A 13,925-nucleotide genomic window follows, 5' to 3' on the forward strand; every position below is an offset into this window, starting at 1 on the left:
ATAATTTTTTTTTTAACTTAACAAATTACAAATTTTCTAAAAAAAAAAAATAATATAATATCAAAACTTTGGTAACGAAAACAAATATGCATGTATACTTTTATCCTTAATAACTACCCTTCTTTCTCTGTCACAAGAAAATTAATCTAAATTATGATGTTTTTTTTTTATTTTTAAGTTTATTTACAATATTTAAATTTACACTAATATCACAATTATTTTTTTTTTCTAAATAATTTTTGTGCATTATATAATTTACACAATTAAATCCACAAAACCTTACTCGCTGATTAAACAAAGAAAACTGAAAAATTACAACAAAAACTGTATTGGCACCTTGAATTCACATGATTTTTTTTTTGTTTTACTCTAAAAAAAATATAAACAATATTTAAATAAATTAGATAAACTTAAAAACACAAAAAAATAAAACTAATTTTTATGCTAGCTAAAATGTCTTTTGTCTAAAACTCAATACAATCCACATTAGAATAACATATTTTGACAATACATTCCACACAATGGCACTACTTTCCACAGTTGGTTGAACCATATTGGCAACCGTTAATGCACTTAATGCTAAATTCGTTGTAACTCGATGACTCTGAGACTGTATAAGTGTCGCAATTTTCTGAGCCTCCCTTGAACAAGCTTCAATTTGTATATCAGTCGGTTGGGTAGTTCTCGGAACAATGCCAATGAATATGTCAACTTCCATTGTAAGAAAACCAGTCAGTTGACATTCGGATATTTGAATTAATTCATCTAAGGCTCTCAGAATACTTCGTAGCGTAAAAAGTTCCATGTTCTTTCCTTTAAGAGCGTAGAGAGCTCGATCGACTTGTTTTCGGGAATAAATTACCCGAAAAGCTCCTGAACAAATGGGACAGCACGCTCCAGGTGGAATAATATTTCGACAATGAGGCGATGGTGGTCGAGGGCATTTAAATAATTTACACCTCCGACCCATATCAGAAGCTAGAATACCGACTTCCTTACATGGACCCTTATAGTCTACCAGAATATAGTCCGCCCAAGCTTCACACTCATTCCGATAGGTGGCGCCATTGATGCCACACACCGGGCCCTTCCAAGAACAGCTTCGAAAACACGATCCAAAGTGAGCAAGTTGGCTTTTCGCACTTAATAAATGACAGGCTGATGGATACGTCACGCCCCTTGTGTCACACACCGGTTTCCCAGAGTTAAGACAGTCTGAAGTCAAATTTACTATAAAAAAGAAAAGTTAGGGTGGTCCTAAAAATTTCAATATCAATCTTACCACAACGATATTGTAAGCACGGCCTATGCATCACTGATAGACAGATCTTCCTATCTTCCACACACTTTGAGCCCATCGGGCACGTGTAAGCCCCCTCTTTGCATGGATTCCAAGAAGTACACGCCCCAAACTCAATATCACTGTCTTGGAGTCCTAAGCATTTGGCAACACAGGCTGAATGATATGTGTTTCCATTCTTCCCACAAACCGGAACATAATGCGTCGGGCAGTTGCATGGCAAACTGGTGAAAGATTGATCAGAAATTCCTGGAATCCGACACTGTTTCTTAGTGCAAGTGATCTCTCCGGCAAAGCAGCTGCAAATGTTGCATTCCAAATATACCGAAACTCCATGTTCTATTCCCCGTCCTCCTAAACTGCAAGAGTCGTACGAGAAACTGGGCAGTGGTTGGCAGTGTTCGATGCGTCCACTAGATCCACATCGGCAAACCTTGAAACTTCCTCTTTGATTTGGAGAAACTGGAATCCTCACATAAGCTCCGAATGGAACTATGTAAGCTGAGGCTTCTCCAAGGGCACATCCGGGAATGCATTGGTACCCTGTACTTTCGTTCCTATTCGGAAGACAAGCTTCTGAGGAGTTGCAAGGATGTCCCTTGCATGGTTCGGTAAGTCCATGATGTCCCCCTGTTTCCAGTGGGGCATCACTGGGCTCGAGATAAGGCTTGAGTGACACACAGGGACCTTCTTCACCCTCGGGATGTAATTGGGAGCATATTGCATCGACGTTAATTCCAGTGCTAACCCTCGACCAGTCCATGCACTCGCTCAAAATCTCATAGCAGTCTTCCCGGCATATGTGATTGTAATGCTTCACCCGAGTGCATGGCTTAATCTGAAGAGTGCAGGCAATTGCCCTCCATTTTTCTGGAGAACATTTCGATATGTTCCTTATTGGAAGGTTATTCCCGGGTAGACTTACATAACCTCTCAAAGTCCACATGGCCACATCAGATCGAGCAGCCATATCGGCATGGGAATGACAACTCCGAAAAAGTTCTGTCGGACGGTTATTGAAATTCGTACAGAAAGACAACCCATCACAACCCAGTTCACACGGTTCATCCACTTCATCAATGCACTGTCTGAGTTCGAGTTCGTTGGGTTGCATAAGACAATCAACGTCAAAAGACCCCCTCGTAGTGGTCCAGTCGTTAGAAAAAGTCTGCACACAAAGTCGACGACATTTCGGAGCTATTGCTTTGTGACAGCAATGAAGTTTCGCCGAATCAATTCCGATTTGATTGATTTGCGAAACTTCATTTGAAGTTGATGTTGGAATGTAGACTTTCTTGCCTGCCGACAAAAAACACTGCCAAAGTGGGTCATGTGGCAAAGGTGGCCCACAACCACCAGCTTCTAGTTCGTCAATGATGACATCAGTACTTTCGCCATTCTTCAAAGCTTGACGACATGTTGTTCGACATTTTTCCTCTGTCGAAAATTCACAACATGGAAGATCTTAAAAAAAACCGTTAGAAAATAGATAAAAATCGGCAAACTCTCATCAAACAAATATGTCAACTTACATATCTGTGAATCTGTGATTGGTGTCATGTCGGTAAAGTTCTTAACACACTTCAACACGTCTAAATTTTTTTCACCACACGTCTGATTTAAAAGTCTTCGATTGGCCTTCTTTTGCGGTGAATGTGGTTCGAATATCTCTCGACAAGCCTGGAAACCGAAAAAAAAAAAAATATTCATGAAATCAAGATGTCACTTTAACTTCAAGCCACAACTTGAAACAAATTTATTATATACCTGCAAACACTCTGAAGTCCTAGAATTGCCACAACATCGATCTCCCGCTTCTTGTCGTTCGAAACACGAAAACATATGCTGTTCGTCGCTTTGGCGGCAAGCATAAATCAATTCCTCGGTAGATGATGATGTTGCACAAGCGTTCCGGCATCTTGGTGACATACCCAGAGAGCAACACCGCCTCCCAGACCACTGTGAACCGCGTTGTACGGCTGAATGGGACACATAAAAAAAAGTGAAAAATAAATGCGTGTGTTAAATAACTAAGCTCTGAGTCTTAAAGTCGGGTAGATGGATCTTTGTAACGATCGATAATGTCACATTGAAGCGTGAGGAAATTACTATACAGCATGCGCCTTGCGCCAATAGGGGAGGGCATTTAATGCACAAAAGTCAGATCAATCGGGTGGAATTTAATTGATTGTCCATATGGTCAATTTGTTTGCTTTTGATGCACACAATATGCCGCCAAATCTTATAGGTTTATGTTATGTGGTATGTTCGGACCATCAAATTGGATATCATCCAACAAAGATGTGACACAGCCATCATCATCATCATTAGATTAAGGGAATATAGAGTTTTGCATATCAAAGGTTCGCATTTGCAAATCGGTTTTGTTGCTTTTGATCTTTAGAAGAAATCTATTTTTGATAAGAGAACTTCTTAAGTGAAATTGATTGTTGAAAGTGTGTGTGTCTTTGGTATGGTGGATCGCAAAGAATGTACATGGTTGGTGACTTAGGTATTTCTACTAGTGCCAATGACATAGTGATAAGTGATTGTGTCTATCGAGTGCGATAAATGTGACTCAGTATTTTAGGATGCTTTAAAGTTTTTTTTTTCTAAAGAACTCATTAGGTGATTAAGCAATTGGTCAAGTTCGATTACTCACTGCCCGTACATATAATTTTGGGTTCTCCTTTTGCGTTCCTTCACCCCACGTTGGCTGGTCGTACTTTAGCAACAGTGTGAATATGCTCGCAAATATTTTGCAAAGTCAGTGCGATATCTGGATCGCCAAAAAACCATTTCGCATGTCATTTGTGACAGTTTGCGACCTTTTGCAAACGACTCAATCATTTAAATGTGTCAAAAACAGATTGCATGAACATTGCATGCAGTTCAAAATGTTTTGATTCTAAAAACACAGAACATTAGATTGCAAACAGTTTGCGAATTATTTGCGACAGGTAGATCAGACATAAACAGCTTCGCACATCAATTGTGATAATTTATTAGTCAACGAAAACAAAACATTTTAATGTATCCACGTTGTGTGGACTTACTTTGGGGCAGTGCAAATATGATCACAAGTAGTTTGCAAAGTATGTGCGATACCTGGATCGCCCATCGACACCTTCGCACGTTATTTGTGACAGTTTGCGACCTTTCGCAAATAGCCTTATCGTTTAATGGCATACAGTTAGAGATGGTTTGATGGAAAAACTAAATATTTAATCGCAAACAGTTTGCGAACTATTTTCGATGTCTAGATAACACATAAACAGCTTCGCATATCAGTTTGTTAGCGTTTGCGAACTATTTTCGATGTCTAGATAACACATAAACAGCTTCGCACATCAGTTTGTTAGCGTTTGCGAACAGCCCAACCATTTAAAATGATATTAAAACAGAATGTGTGTATTTCATCGCATGCAGCTTGCGATCTCTATATGTGCACGATGCTTCAACATGTTTGTATACCATTTGTGTCACTTAACGAGTGTTTAAGAACGACCTATTAGTTTTATGTGGAAAAAAAAACAGAATGTTTCATCGCAAATTGTTTGCGAACAATGCGCGACACGTAAACCGCCCCTTCGCATATCATTTGTAATAGTTTTAAGAATTGCGGAATAATATTTTCATTCAACTAAAACGGTAATCAATGAAAACTAAAATGCAAACGCATTTACAACTTTTTTTTTACACAATTTGCGTTTCGTTCTAGTGGTGATTTAGAAACAAAATATGGCACTTTTTTGTACAGGCGCTCTGCCGTCGCATTTCTTACGATTTTGCGATTCATTTATCCACATTATAAAAAAACCACCTGTCAAATAACTGTCAAACTGACAGTTGTGACTTACTGACAGTTTACACTAAACTTCCTTCTTCCATAATACTCACCTTGAAGTGTTCTATTCATGCAATTCCAAAATTCCACCTGTCAAAATAAATGAAGCAGAAAAAAATAATAAATATTAATACACGAAAAAAAAATAATAATAAAAGAACAAGAAAATGTCATCACAACATAATAATAAATTATGCAAATTTTTCAATTCCATCCATATTATACAATCAAATCAACACCCACCTGAATTGGTAAACAGAACTTCTTTAATTCCCCCACACGATAACCCCGTCCATTTAAATCGGAAGCAGCAAGTTGAACCAAAGACAACTGAAAGATAAAAAGAAAAAAACACACGTCATACTTTAGATAAATACATATACATAAACTCGGTGGAGGTACCTAACCTCATGCTGAAAAATGATTAATGTTAAATCCAATCCCATGGAAATCCCCACTAAAAACTAACCATATTCTGGAGGTTGGAGGAAACAATTAATTCTTCACCTTAAGCCCCCCACCCATTTTGGGTGAGGAGACTACATGTCCCTTAATCGATTGTCATCCATACGAGAGAGAGATAGTAACCGAAAAGAGGAAGGAAGGAATTTGCATATGTAGTAGGAACCTAACCTAAGAGTACCTATGTTAGATGGCGCGCGGGGCGCAACAAGTTCATAAATCATTTTTCAAAGTTAGATTATCTCGCGAATGCACACTTACACCCTGGAGCCATGAGTAGTACACAACAAGTAATCTCCCACCAGATAAATAGATGATGATGAACTGCCCCAAAGAGATCGCTTATCCCTCGCTCTCGTGAGATGGAGCTACGGTAGCTTTTTTTCTTGAGTGGTTGTATTTGTGTATATCGTATTAAATAGTGGGGTGGAACTTAGTTGAAAAGGACTTGAAAGCTAATATTTCTTCTATCAAATGTTTGGAATACTTTTTGACCGAAATTCCACTGGTTAAGTATTCGCCAGTCTTGTTTTAAACTAATGGACTTCATTTTAAGAAAAAAAAGTAGCCTATGTTCATCCACGGACTGTAATTTATACCTCCACCAAATTTTACTAAGAACCGATAAGTTTTATGAGAGATATGCTGACACAAACACAAACAAATTTTCAAATTTACACAAAAATCACAGAAATACCAAAAAATGTTTTTTTTTTTTATTTTTATCGTAGCCAATTTTGTCCTTAACCTATCCCACTGTGTTTATCTGGTCGTCTATTTGCTGGAGCAGGTCAGGAATAACAAATTAACTACAAGGAGCTCTATGCATATTTTAGTTAAATTCATCATCATCTGGTTTTTGAACCAGACAACACAGAGGAAAAGGCAAAGAAAAGAAGAACATTCAAGGAATTTCCTTCGTCTTGATGAATATTCAGCAACATTCAGCAAAGTGAACAGAATCGTGGCCACACACGAAACTAGATTGTCCACATTATCGCTCTCTCACAATGAAAGTTGAAATCCTAGAAAAAAATCCTTGTACAAAATTCACGGCTGATCTATCATCTATCTATCATTTAAATCCTAAAGGCGACAAGTCTCGCGAGTAGGTAAAAGAAAAAATTACATATTCAATTTTATTCCGGCGAAATCTGTCAGAGTAGCCAACAACGATGACGACGACGACACGTCGTGGTTGGTTGTGGTACCAGAGCGACAGCCACGGAAGGAGTTGCTACATAAAATAAGGCTGACGGTGACGGAACATTTTATGAGCGTGATCTTGTTTGAACAGCTACACAACAGCAGCGTCGGCGTTGTTATATATAGTTTTTGGTGCCTTGTCGCCTGACATTTCTGTCAGTTCCTTTTCTGTCTCTCTCTTTTACTCTCCACACTTGATTAGTTATGCAAAACTGAGCGCGAAGGATTTTTAATAAATTACCTCTAGGAGGCCAACGGCACAAAAATGCAATCAGACATGGTCTAGGCATATGGAATGAAGTATTATGTGTGTTTTGCTGGAGGCACTCTCATATACCAATCCACACAACACACAACGAGACACAACACAGATGACTTTTGTGAGGTTCCAGAGGATTAAGCTAATCCCTCGAGGGGTGTATCATTTCTACTACTTCTTCCATTTTTGCTTGTAGGAATTACTACTACTTGATTGAATGTGTAGTCAAATTGAATGTGATTTGATTCCAGCTTGATGTTTCGTCCCACACGCTATGTTATTCTACTACATTTGTGTGGTTGACAGATTTGTTTATTTAATGTTTGGTCTTGTTAGTTTGAAGGTTAGGAATTCCTTTGAAGAAAAATTAACGGGAATTCTTAAAAAGGTAGAAAACTTGGTAGAACGCCTTTTTGATTTTTGTATCACATGCCTGGCTTATAAGAGTAGTTTGACCAATTCGGTGTGATCATTAAAATTCGGATTTGAAGTTGTCACTGTCAGGTTAAACGCTTCGATTTTCTACAGAAAACTGACATTTTTTCACCAGAAAACAATACCGATAGGTGAAACTGAAAACTTTATGGAACAAAATTTTTTTCACACGGATTGCATTAAACTTGTTGTCAAGATTTTTCACAATATCATTCCTAATCGTATAAAGGGGCTTAGCATCGACTTCAGCTCACAAGGCAGAATGAATAGCAAATTGCAAGGCAGTTTTCACATTGGCGTCACTCTTCCGATTCATTTTGAAATTTCTGTGTTGCATTCTCACTTGCAAGTGATGATGGGAAAGAGATAGCAAAAAAAGGCAAGAAATTTTAAAGTATTTGGACTCACATGGCTGTCGAAATGAATCGGCGGAGGATAGTCCACGATTTTTTTTTTGGCTAGCCCACCCTTAGTTCTAAAATTATAACTTAATAATTTTTTTTCACCTCGAAAATCACAAAAAATATTTTTTTTATTCAGTGTAAAAATTGTTGGTTTTGCACTGTGGTTCGTTTGCACAACGGCAACATTGGTCCAGGATAGCCCAACTTTTTTTTCTTTATTCCACTATTTTTTAAAAAGATTCAAAATGAAAACCTTTTCCTGTGAAAAAATCGTCAGTTTGTTTGCCCAAGGTTAGCCCAAGATAGCCCAACTTTTATTTTCGCTATCCTACCCTTGGTTTAATAAATTATAGAAGCATTATTTTGTATTCACCTCACAAAAAAAGAATAGTACGCATACACCACAGTGACGTTTTTAATATATAATTTAGAAAAAGTAAATAAATTATTGTTATTTCTTTGACTTAGAATTCTTACTTGAATGTAAAGTGAAAAAAGGTCAATTTTTACACTGAAAAAAAAAATTTGATTTTTAAGAGGTTGGTAATTTGAAAAAAAGTTTGTTTTTTGAACTAAGGGTGGGTTAACAAAAAAAAGTGATGTAATGTACGTATGTACTTTTTAAAAATTATAAATTTAAAAAAAATCTCACTGTGGTGTATACGTACTTTTTTTTGTGAGGTTAATAAAAAGTAATGCCAACTTCACATAGCCTACCTATGCGAACACAGTCCAAGTCTTTTACCTACATAAATGATTGATCAAGGACCTGTCAGATTAAAAATCAGTTGCTCGGAGAAAAAAATTTTATGTAAAACAACTGTCACATTCGGAAAGAGTAGAATTGGACTTCTTATCATTGAAACTCTACAATATTAAGCATTGATTTTCAAATGATAGTGACGGAGATTCTTATGTATCCAACCAGTATTAATACTTATCCTCTGTTCCATCAAAGTTTCTAAGCTACTTATAATTATTTGATAAATGAGGTATTGTTAAAAGTGACTAGCTTGTGCTCTACTTATAATCTTTGTGCCGTCATAAAAATATGAATATTGCGCCCTCTAAAAACAAAAGTTCGGTATGCATGTTTGTTCATCTCTTCCATAATAACTTCCAAGCTACTAACCATAATTTGCAAAAAGAGGTATCGTTGAAAGTGACTAACTTGTGCGCTCGTTATAAGCTGTTTGCCGTCAAAAAATTATGAATATTGCGCTCTCTAGAAGTTCTCTAGAAGTTCTAAATCTAAATTTTTCAAAATTTGAAAAATGAGGTATCGTGTCTATCTTGCGCGCTGGTTATAAGCTTTGTGCCTTCACAAATATATGAATATTGCTCTCTTAAGAGCCAAAAGTCCGGTAGGTATGTTCATCCGTTCCTTAATAACTTCGAAAATACTTATCATTGTTTGAAAAAGGATATATCGTTGAAATTGACTTCTTTGTGCGCTTGTTATAGGATATGTGACGTCATAAAAATATTATATATGATGTCAGATGATTTGTTCTTTTAACCTTTCAATAATTTTTCATCTGGTTTAAGCGTAAGAGTTCAATTTTAAACTTTGACCAGAATATTATCAAAAGATCGCCATCATTCTTTCACAGCGATTGAAAAACAAATGAGAACTGTCAAAGTGTCAAGCGGATTGATTAGATTTGCAAATGTCATGAGAAATATCTTTTTTTTTTTGCAATTATCTTAATAATTCTTGACTTAAGTCTGCCCAAAATCCAGTCTCTTTTTTTCCATATTTTTTTTTTTTAGATTGCCTTTTCAATCGACACCCTGGGACCTCCCGTTAAACTTATGCAAATGAAACAGTGCAGTTTGAACTGCACCATGCACTCCCGATTTATCTTCACTGACAGTGACATTTAAGTATCTGCTCATTCCTGCCTCCAACAGCACTCTTCATGTCCTCCTTACAGGTTTCTTTTCCTTTTTTTTCCTTTATTTCTTTTATCTTTTTTAATGTTTGACTTTAATTTAAATTTAATTTATCCTCTTTTATATATTTTCCTTACGATACCATACAATACGATACTACTCGACGACGATGAAGATGATGATGGTATTTTTTCTCTTGGTGCATTCCGCATACTTAAAGCCGCATAAAGTGTCGTGCAATAAAGTTCATGGAACTTGTTTCCATCGTTTTATCTTTCTTGATTTTCATTCAGTCTTTGTGGACGGATAGACGATCTGGCTCAGAGGCCGGCAGCAGCAGCAGAGTTCTGTTTGTTTCCAATTTTTGTTTTCCTCTTTTTTTTTTGACAGTGAAAAAGGAGCTATTTTGGGTTTCCCATACCCAAGATCGTGTGTGATCGCGATTGTCGTCACGGCTGACAGATAAAAAAGCGATACAAGCGGGCGAGTATAATTTTTTTATTTTATTTATTTTTTTTTTAAGAGAAAAAAAAAAAAAAAACAAAATGATTTCAACGATATACGCTCGCGCCCAACGCGTTTAGTGTGATTCTCTTAATTACGCATCGTGTTGTCGTTTGATGAGCCTTAGCACTGATTGCAATCAAGCCCAAAAGTGGATGTGTCAGTTGAATGTTGGGGAAGTTGGAGTATATTGCGCGTCTGGTTTTCAAGATTTGTTGTTGTTGTTATTTTGGTATAGCCAAAACCGAGTAAAGGTCACACAATCGAAAATGTGTTAATTGGACTAATTAAGCTAACGAGCTTTCATTATTCCATGGAACTCATAGGTCCCATTGATTGGACGGTTCATTTTTTTTTTTGGCTGATAGGTTGATATATTATCCCACACAATTTAAATTTTATAGTGGTTTCTATTTTAAGGAACAAATTTATGTGTGTGGGGACACTTAATTTTTATTGATCCTGAAATAGATTTTATGGGTCTTTATTTTTTTGTTGGGGTATATCTGCCTAATGTAGTTTATGAGATCACTTTTTTTTTAAGAATTTTTATTGGCAAGTTAAATATTTTTTATACAAGAGCTATGAAATTTTTTAAAACAGGTGGACTTTAAGTTTTGTAATAAAAAAAAGAAAATAAATTTAAGGGGTCTAATTTTTGTACAGATAAAGATGATCATTATTTTGGAGCTAGTGATTTATATGCCTGTCAAATTCAGTGAGAAAAATCCATAGTTGATTTGTGGTAAGCTTTTTAAAAAACATTTATGTTGATCCTGTTTGAAGAGAACCAAGCCCATAAGATGAGCACATTGAATTACTCCTGTTTTTGGATTTTTTAAGGGGCCAACGCATAGATTACATCGCATGCGTTACGTCGAAGTTTTCAACTGACAGCACAAAAGCTCTAATTCTTATGTGAACCGACCCATGAGCGAAGGACCTGCCGGAGTCCGACAGATGCGATGGAAAAAGCAGCTGAACTTTCAACTTTTCAATCTGGTTGATCCGTTGTCAAAAATAGGTTAGTTCGATTTTCGTTTTCTGAGGGAATGGCATGACTCAGAACTATGTTCTTTTCTTCTCTATCATATGAATTGTGAACTTTCATTATTCATAAATGATGAAATTGTAATAAAAGTAACAATTAAGTTCTTATAACATTTCCATATTCATAAAAATATCTGAATTCTGTTGTAAAGTTTCAGTGACAAAAACATCGAACAAACCTAGGAATTTGAAGTGACCTGTCAAAAAGCAATTCGCCATGCAACGTATTCTATGGGAATGGGTGACCCCTTTTCAATTTTTGGGATACAAATTATCTTAGCCTTAACGATCTAAAAAAATCCTGGAATTCTGGTAGGAATTTGTCTTTTGGAGATGGTCGGTTGTGATGTGATCTAGGTCAACTGAAGCTAGAAGCAAATCTTCCGCATTCTTGTCTTCTAATCCTACGTTTTCCAAATCAAAAGTTCTGAAAAAAACCTCCAACAACTCAGCGGTTGCAAATGGTCTTAGATAATGCTGGTTGAGGCGCTTGGACTTGGTTCCCAACCTAATGGATTTTAAGACCACCCTGCGTTTATAAATTTAAGCCCTTCCCTTTGAAATTATGTCGTTTAGAAGTTTATTCTTTTTGACTGTCATACTTAACACGGCTTGTTACAAGACTGTCAGAAAAAATAGGGCTATCAGTTTTGACGTTTATCCTGTAAATGTCATCGAACTGTCATGTCAGTTGCCTTCTAATTTTTAAAGATTAAATTATTCTAAAAAGTTTACCTCTAAAACCAGAAAACAAACTACTCAATTTTCATTTTCGTTAAATTGAAAAACAGAAAACCCCTATACCCCTTTATTGCGCACCTATTAAATCTTATCACTCTATTAATCACTCGCCTTGATTGAAAATCAATAAAATTGCTCTGCTTTTTTATGCTATTTCGTTGATTGAATATCTCGCCGTCATTTATCTTAACCATCTGCTAGCTCAGAGATACACCACATCATTCGCAGTCCTCATGATTGTCATCAGTATTGTCATGGTGCTATTCTCTGATGTTGGCGGACTTCACTCTACTTCATGAAAGCACTCCGCTGTCCTATGCTATAGGATGTGTTCGTCGTGTCGGCCGTTCGTTCGTTCTCGTATAAACATGAACTGTTTTATGTTTGTCGCAGACAGCGCACAAATGTCCTCCAATTTCGAATCGTGCGAAATTTTTAATTGCAACCCATGTGCAACATGTGTTTGTCTTCTCACGCAGCATACAAAAAGACTCAGGGAGTTTCCATTTAGCTGCGATAGGCAAAAAGTATAAAGGCAAAGGCCCGCCTGGGCTCTTCCACTAAATAATTTATTACGATTGCAACTCCCTCTCTCGATCTTTCGAACGACAACTACGGGCGATGCTTTGACAAACGAAAAAAAAAAGAAAAGAAAAGCCGACCTCAACGAATGACAAACTACATGCAAATGGCTTAATAGCGATTGATGTTGTTCAATTTAATGGACTCCCAAAGCTCCGGCTCCAACCATAGACTTGTTCGTTCATTCATTTATGGTACAATGACAGTTGGCGTATGGACTAGAAACTAACGGTTATGTTATTTAGTGGAATTCATTGAATAGACATTTGTCAAAATGACTCCAAAACAGGACTGTGGCGGTGTGGTGAGTTCGTTATGCTTGGTTTAATATTGCTGGTGACGATGATGGTGGCGATAAAATTAAAATCTAAAGCTCTATTTGCCAGCTGTATAAGTTTGACCAGATAGCTTCTGGTCTATAGCTTGGCTTATCCTGGACCAAAGTAATTATGAAATACTCGCAATATCGCAACCCAGGTGAAGTGGTGAAGGTAGCCGCAGCAATGACTTTAAATAATTACTTTTGGATTGGAATCCGATTAAGTTGGACATGTTTATTGAAATTGGTTAGAGTCAAGAGAGTGTGAAGTGGAATATCAAAATCTAGGTATGTAAAGTAGTTGTGATTTGTTTCAAATGACTGGTGCTGTAACTTTTGCTCTGGACATTGGAAATATAATATTGCATTAGGAGTGCCTTGGGACTAAGGGGGTTTTTGATAAAGTGACCCGTGGAAGGCTATTTCAATAGCAGGTGTTCGCTTTCGGTCGGTCACTTGTGCAGGTGAACTTTATTTATTATGTTTTTATTTTTTTGCACAATTCGTTTATAAGCCAGACAACTCTGGTGTGTTTCCATTAGGATTGAATTAATTAACTTGCCAAACAAGTAAATACCTTAATCAATCATTGTCACTAAAGTAGTTCGTTCTACAAACACCCTTCGCCTGGGGGTAGAATCAAATATACATAAACACGATTTAAGCGTTGGGCGCCATTTAAAGTCAATTAAACTAATTCGAATTTCAAAATATGAACAGCCAATTAGCACGTAGTTAACATTGCAAATGAATTATTATTAGAGTAAATAATTGCAGTCTTGTACAATTTCCATAAAAAAAAACAACAAAAAATACCTTCATATACAAATATTTTGACATTCCATAGTCATAATTCTCTCTCATTTTGACACTCTTAACAACAAGTTTTTATCTCAACTCAATTCTAATCAATACCTGCC

The 13,925-nt window shown here is 36.6% G+C and overlaps 1 protein-coding gene across 1 annotated transcript in view; it reads right to left on the reverse strand.

Annotated features, from left to right (window-relative positions):
- LOC129919910 (reversion-inducing cysteine-rich protein with Kazal motifs) overlaps positions 1–13,925 on the reverse strand; it is a 48,542-nt gene continuing 34,617 nt past the window's right edge. The window contains exons 3-8 of the mRNA XM_056001016.1: positions 5,391–5,477; positions 5,201–5,237; positions 3,068–3,279; positions 2,833–2,980; positions 1,283–2,764; positions 1–1,230 (exon numbers count right to left, since the gene is read on the reverse strand). Of these exons, the coding sequence (XP_055856991.1) occupies positions 449–1,230; positions 1,283–2,764; positions 2,833–2,980; positions 3,068–3,279; positions 5,201–5,237; positions 5,391–5,477 (2,748 nt within the window). The 3' untranslated portion in view covers positions 1–448. The remainder of the gene's footprint in view (positions 1,231–1,282; positions 2,765–2,832; positions 2,981–3,067; positions 3,280–5,200; positions 5,238–5,390; positions 5,478–13,925) is intronic.

This window comes from Episyrphus balteatus, chromosome 4, assembly GCF_945859705.1.
Source record: "Episyrphus balteatus chromosome 4, idEpiBalt1.1, whole genome shotgun sequence".
In the NCBI taxonomy this organism is placed as follows: Eukaryota; Metazoa; Arthropoda; class Insecta; order Diptera; family Syrphidae; genus Episyrphus; species Episyrphus balteatus.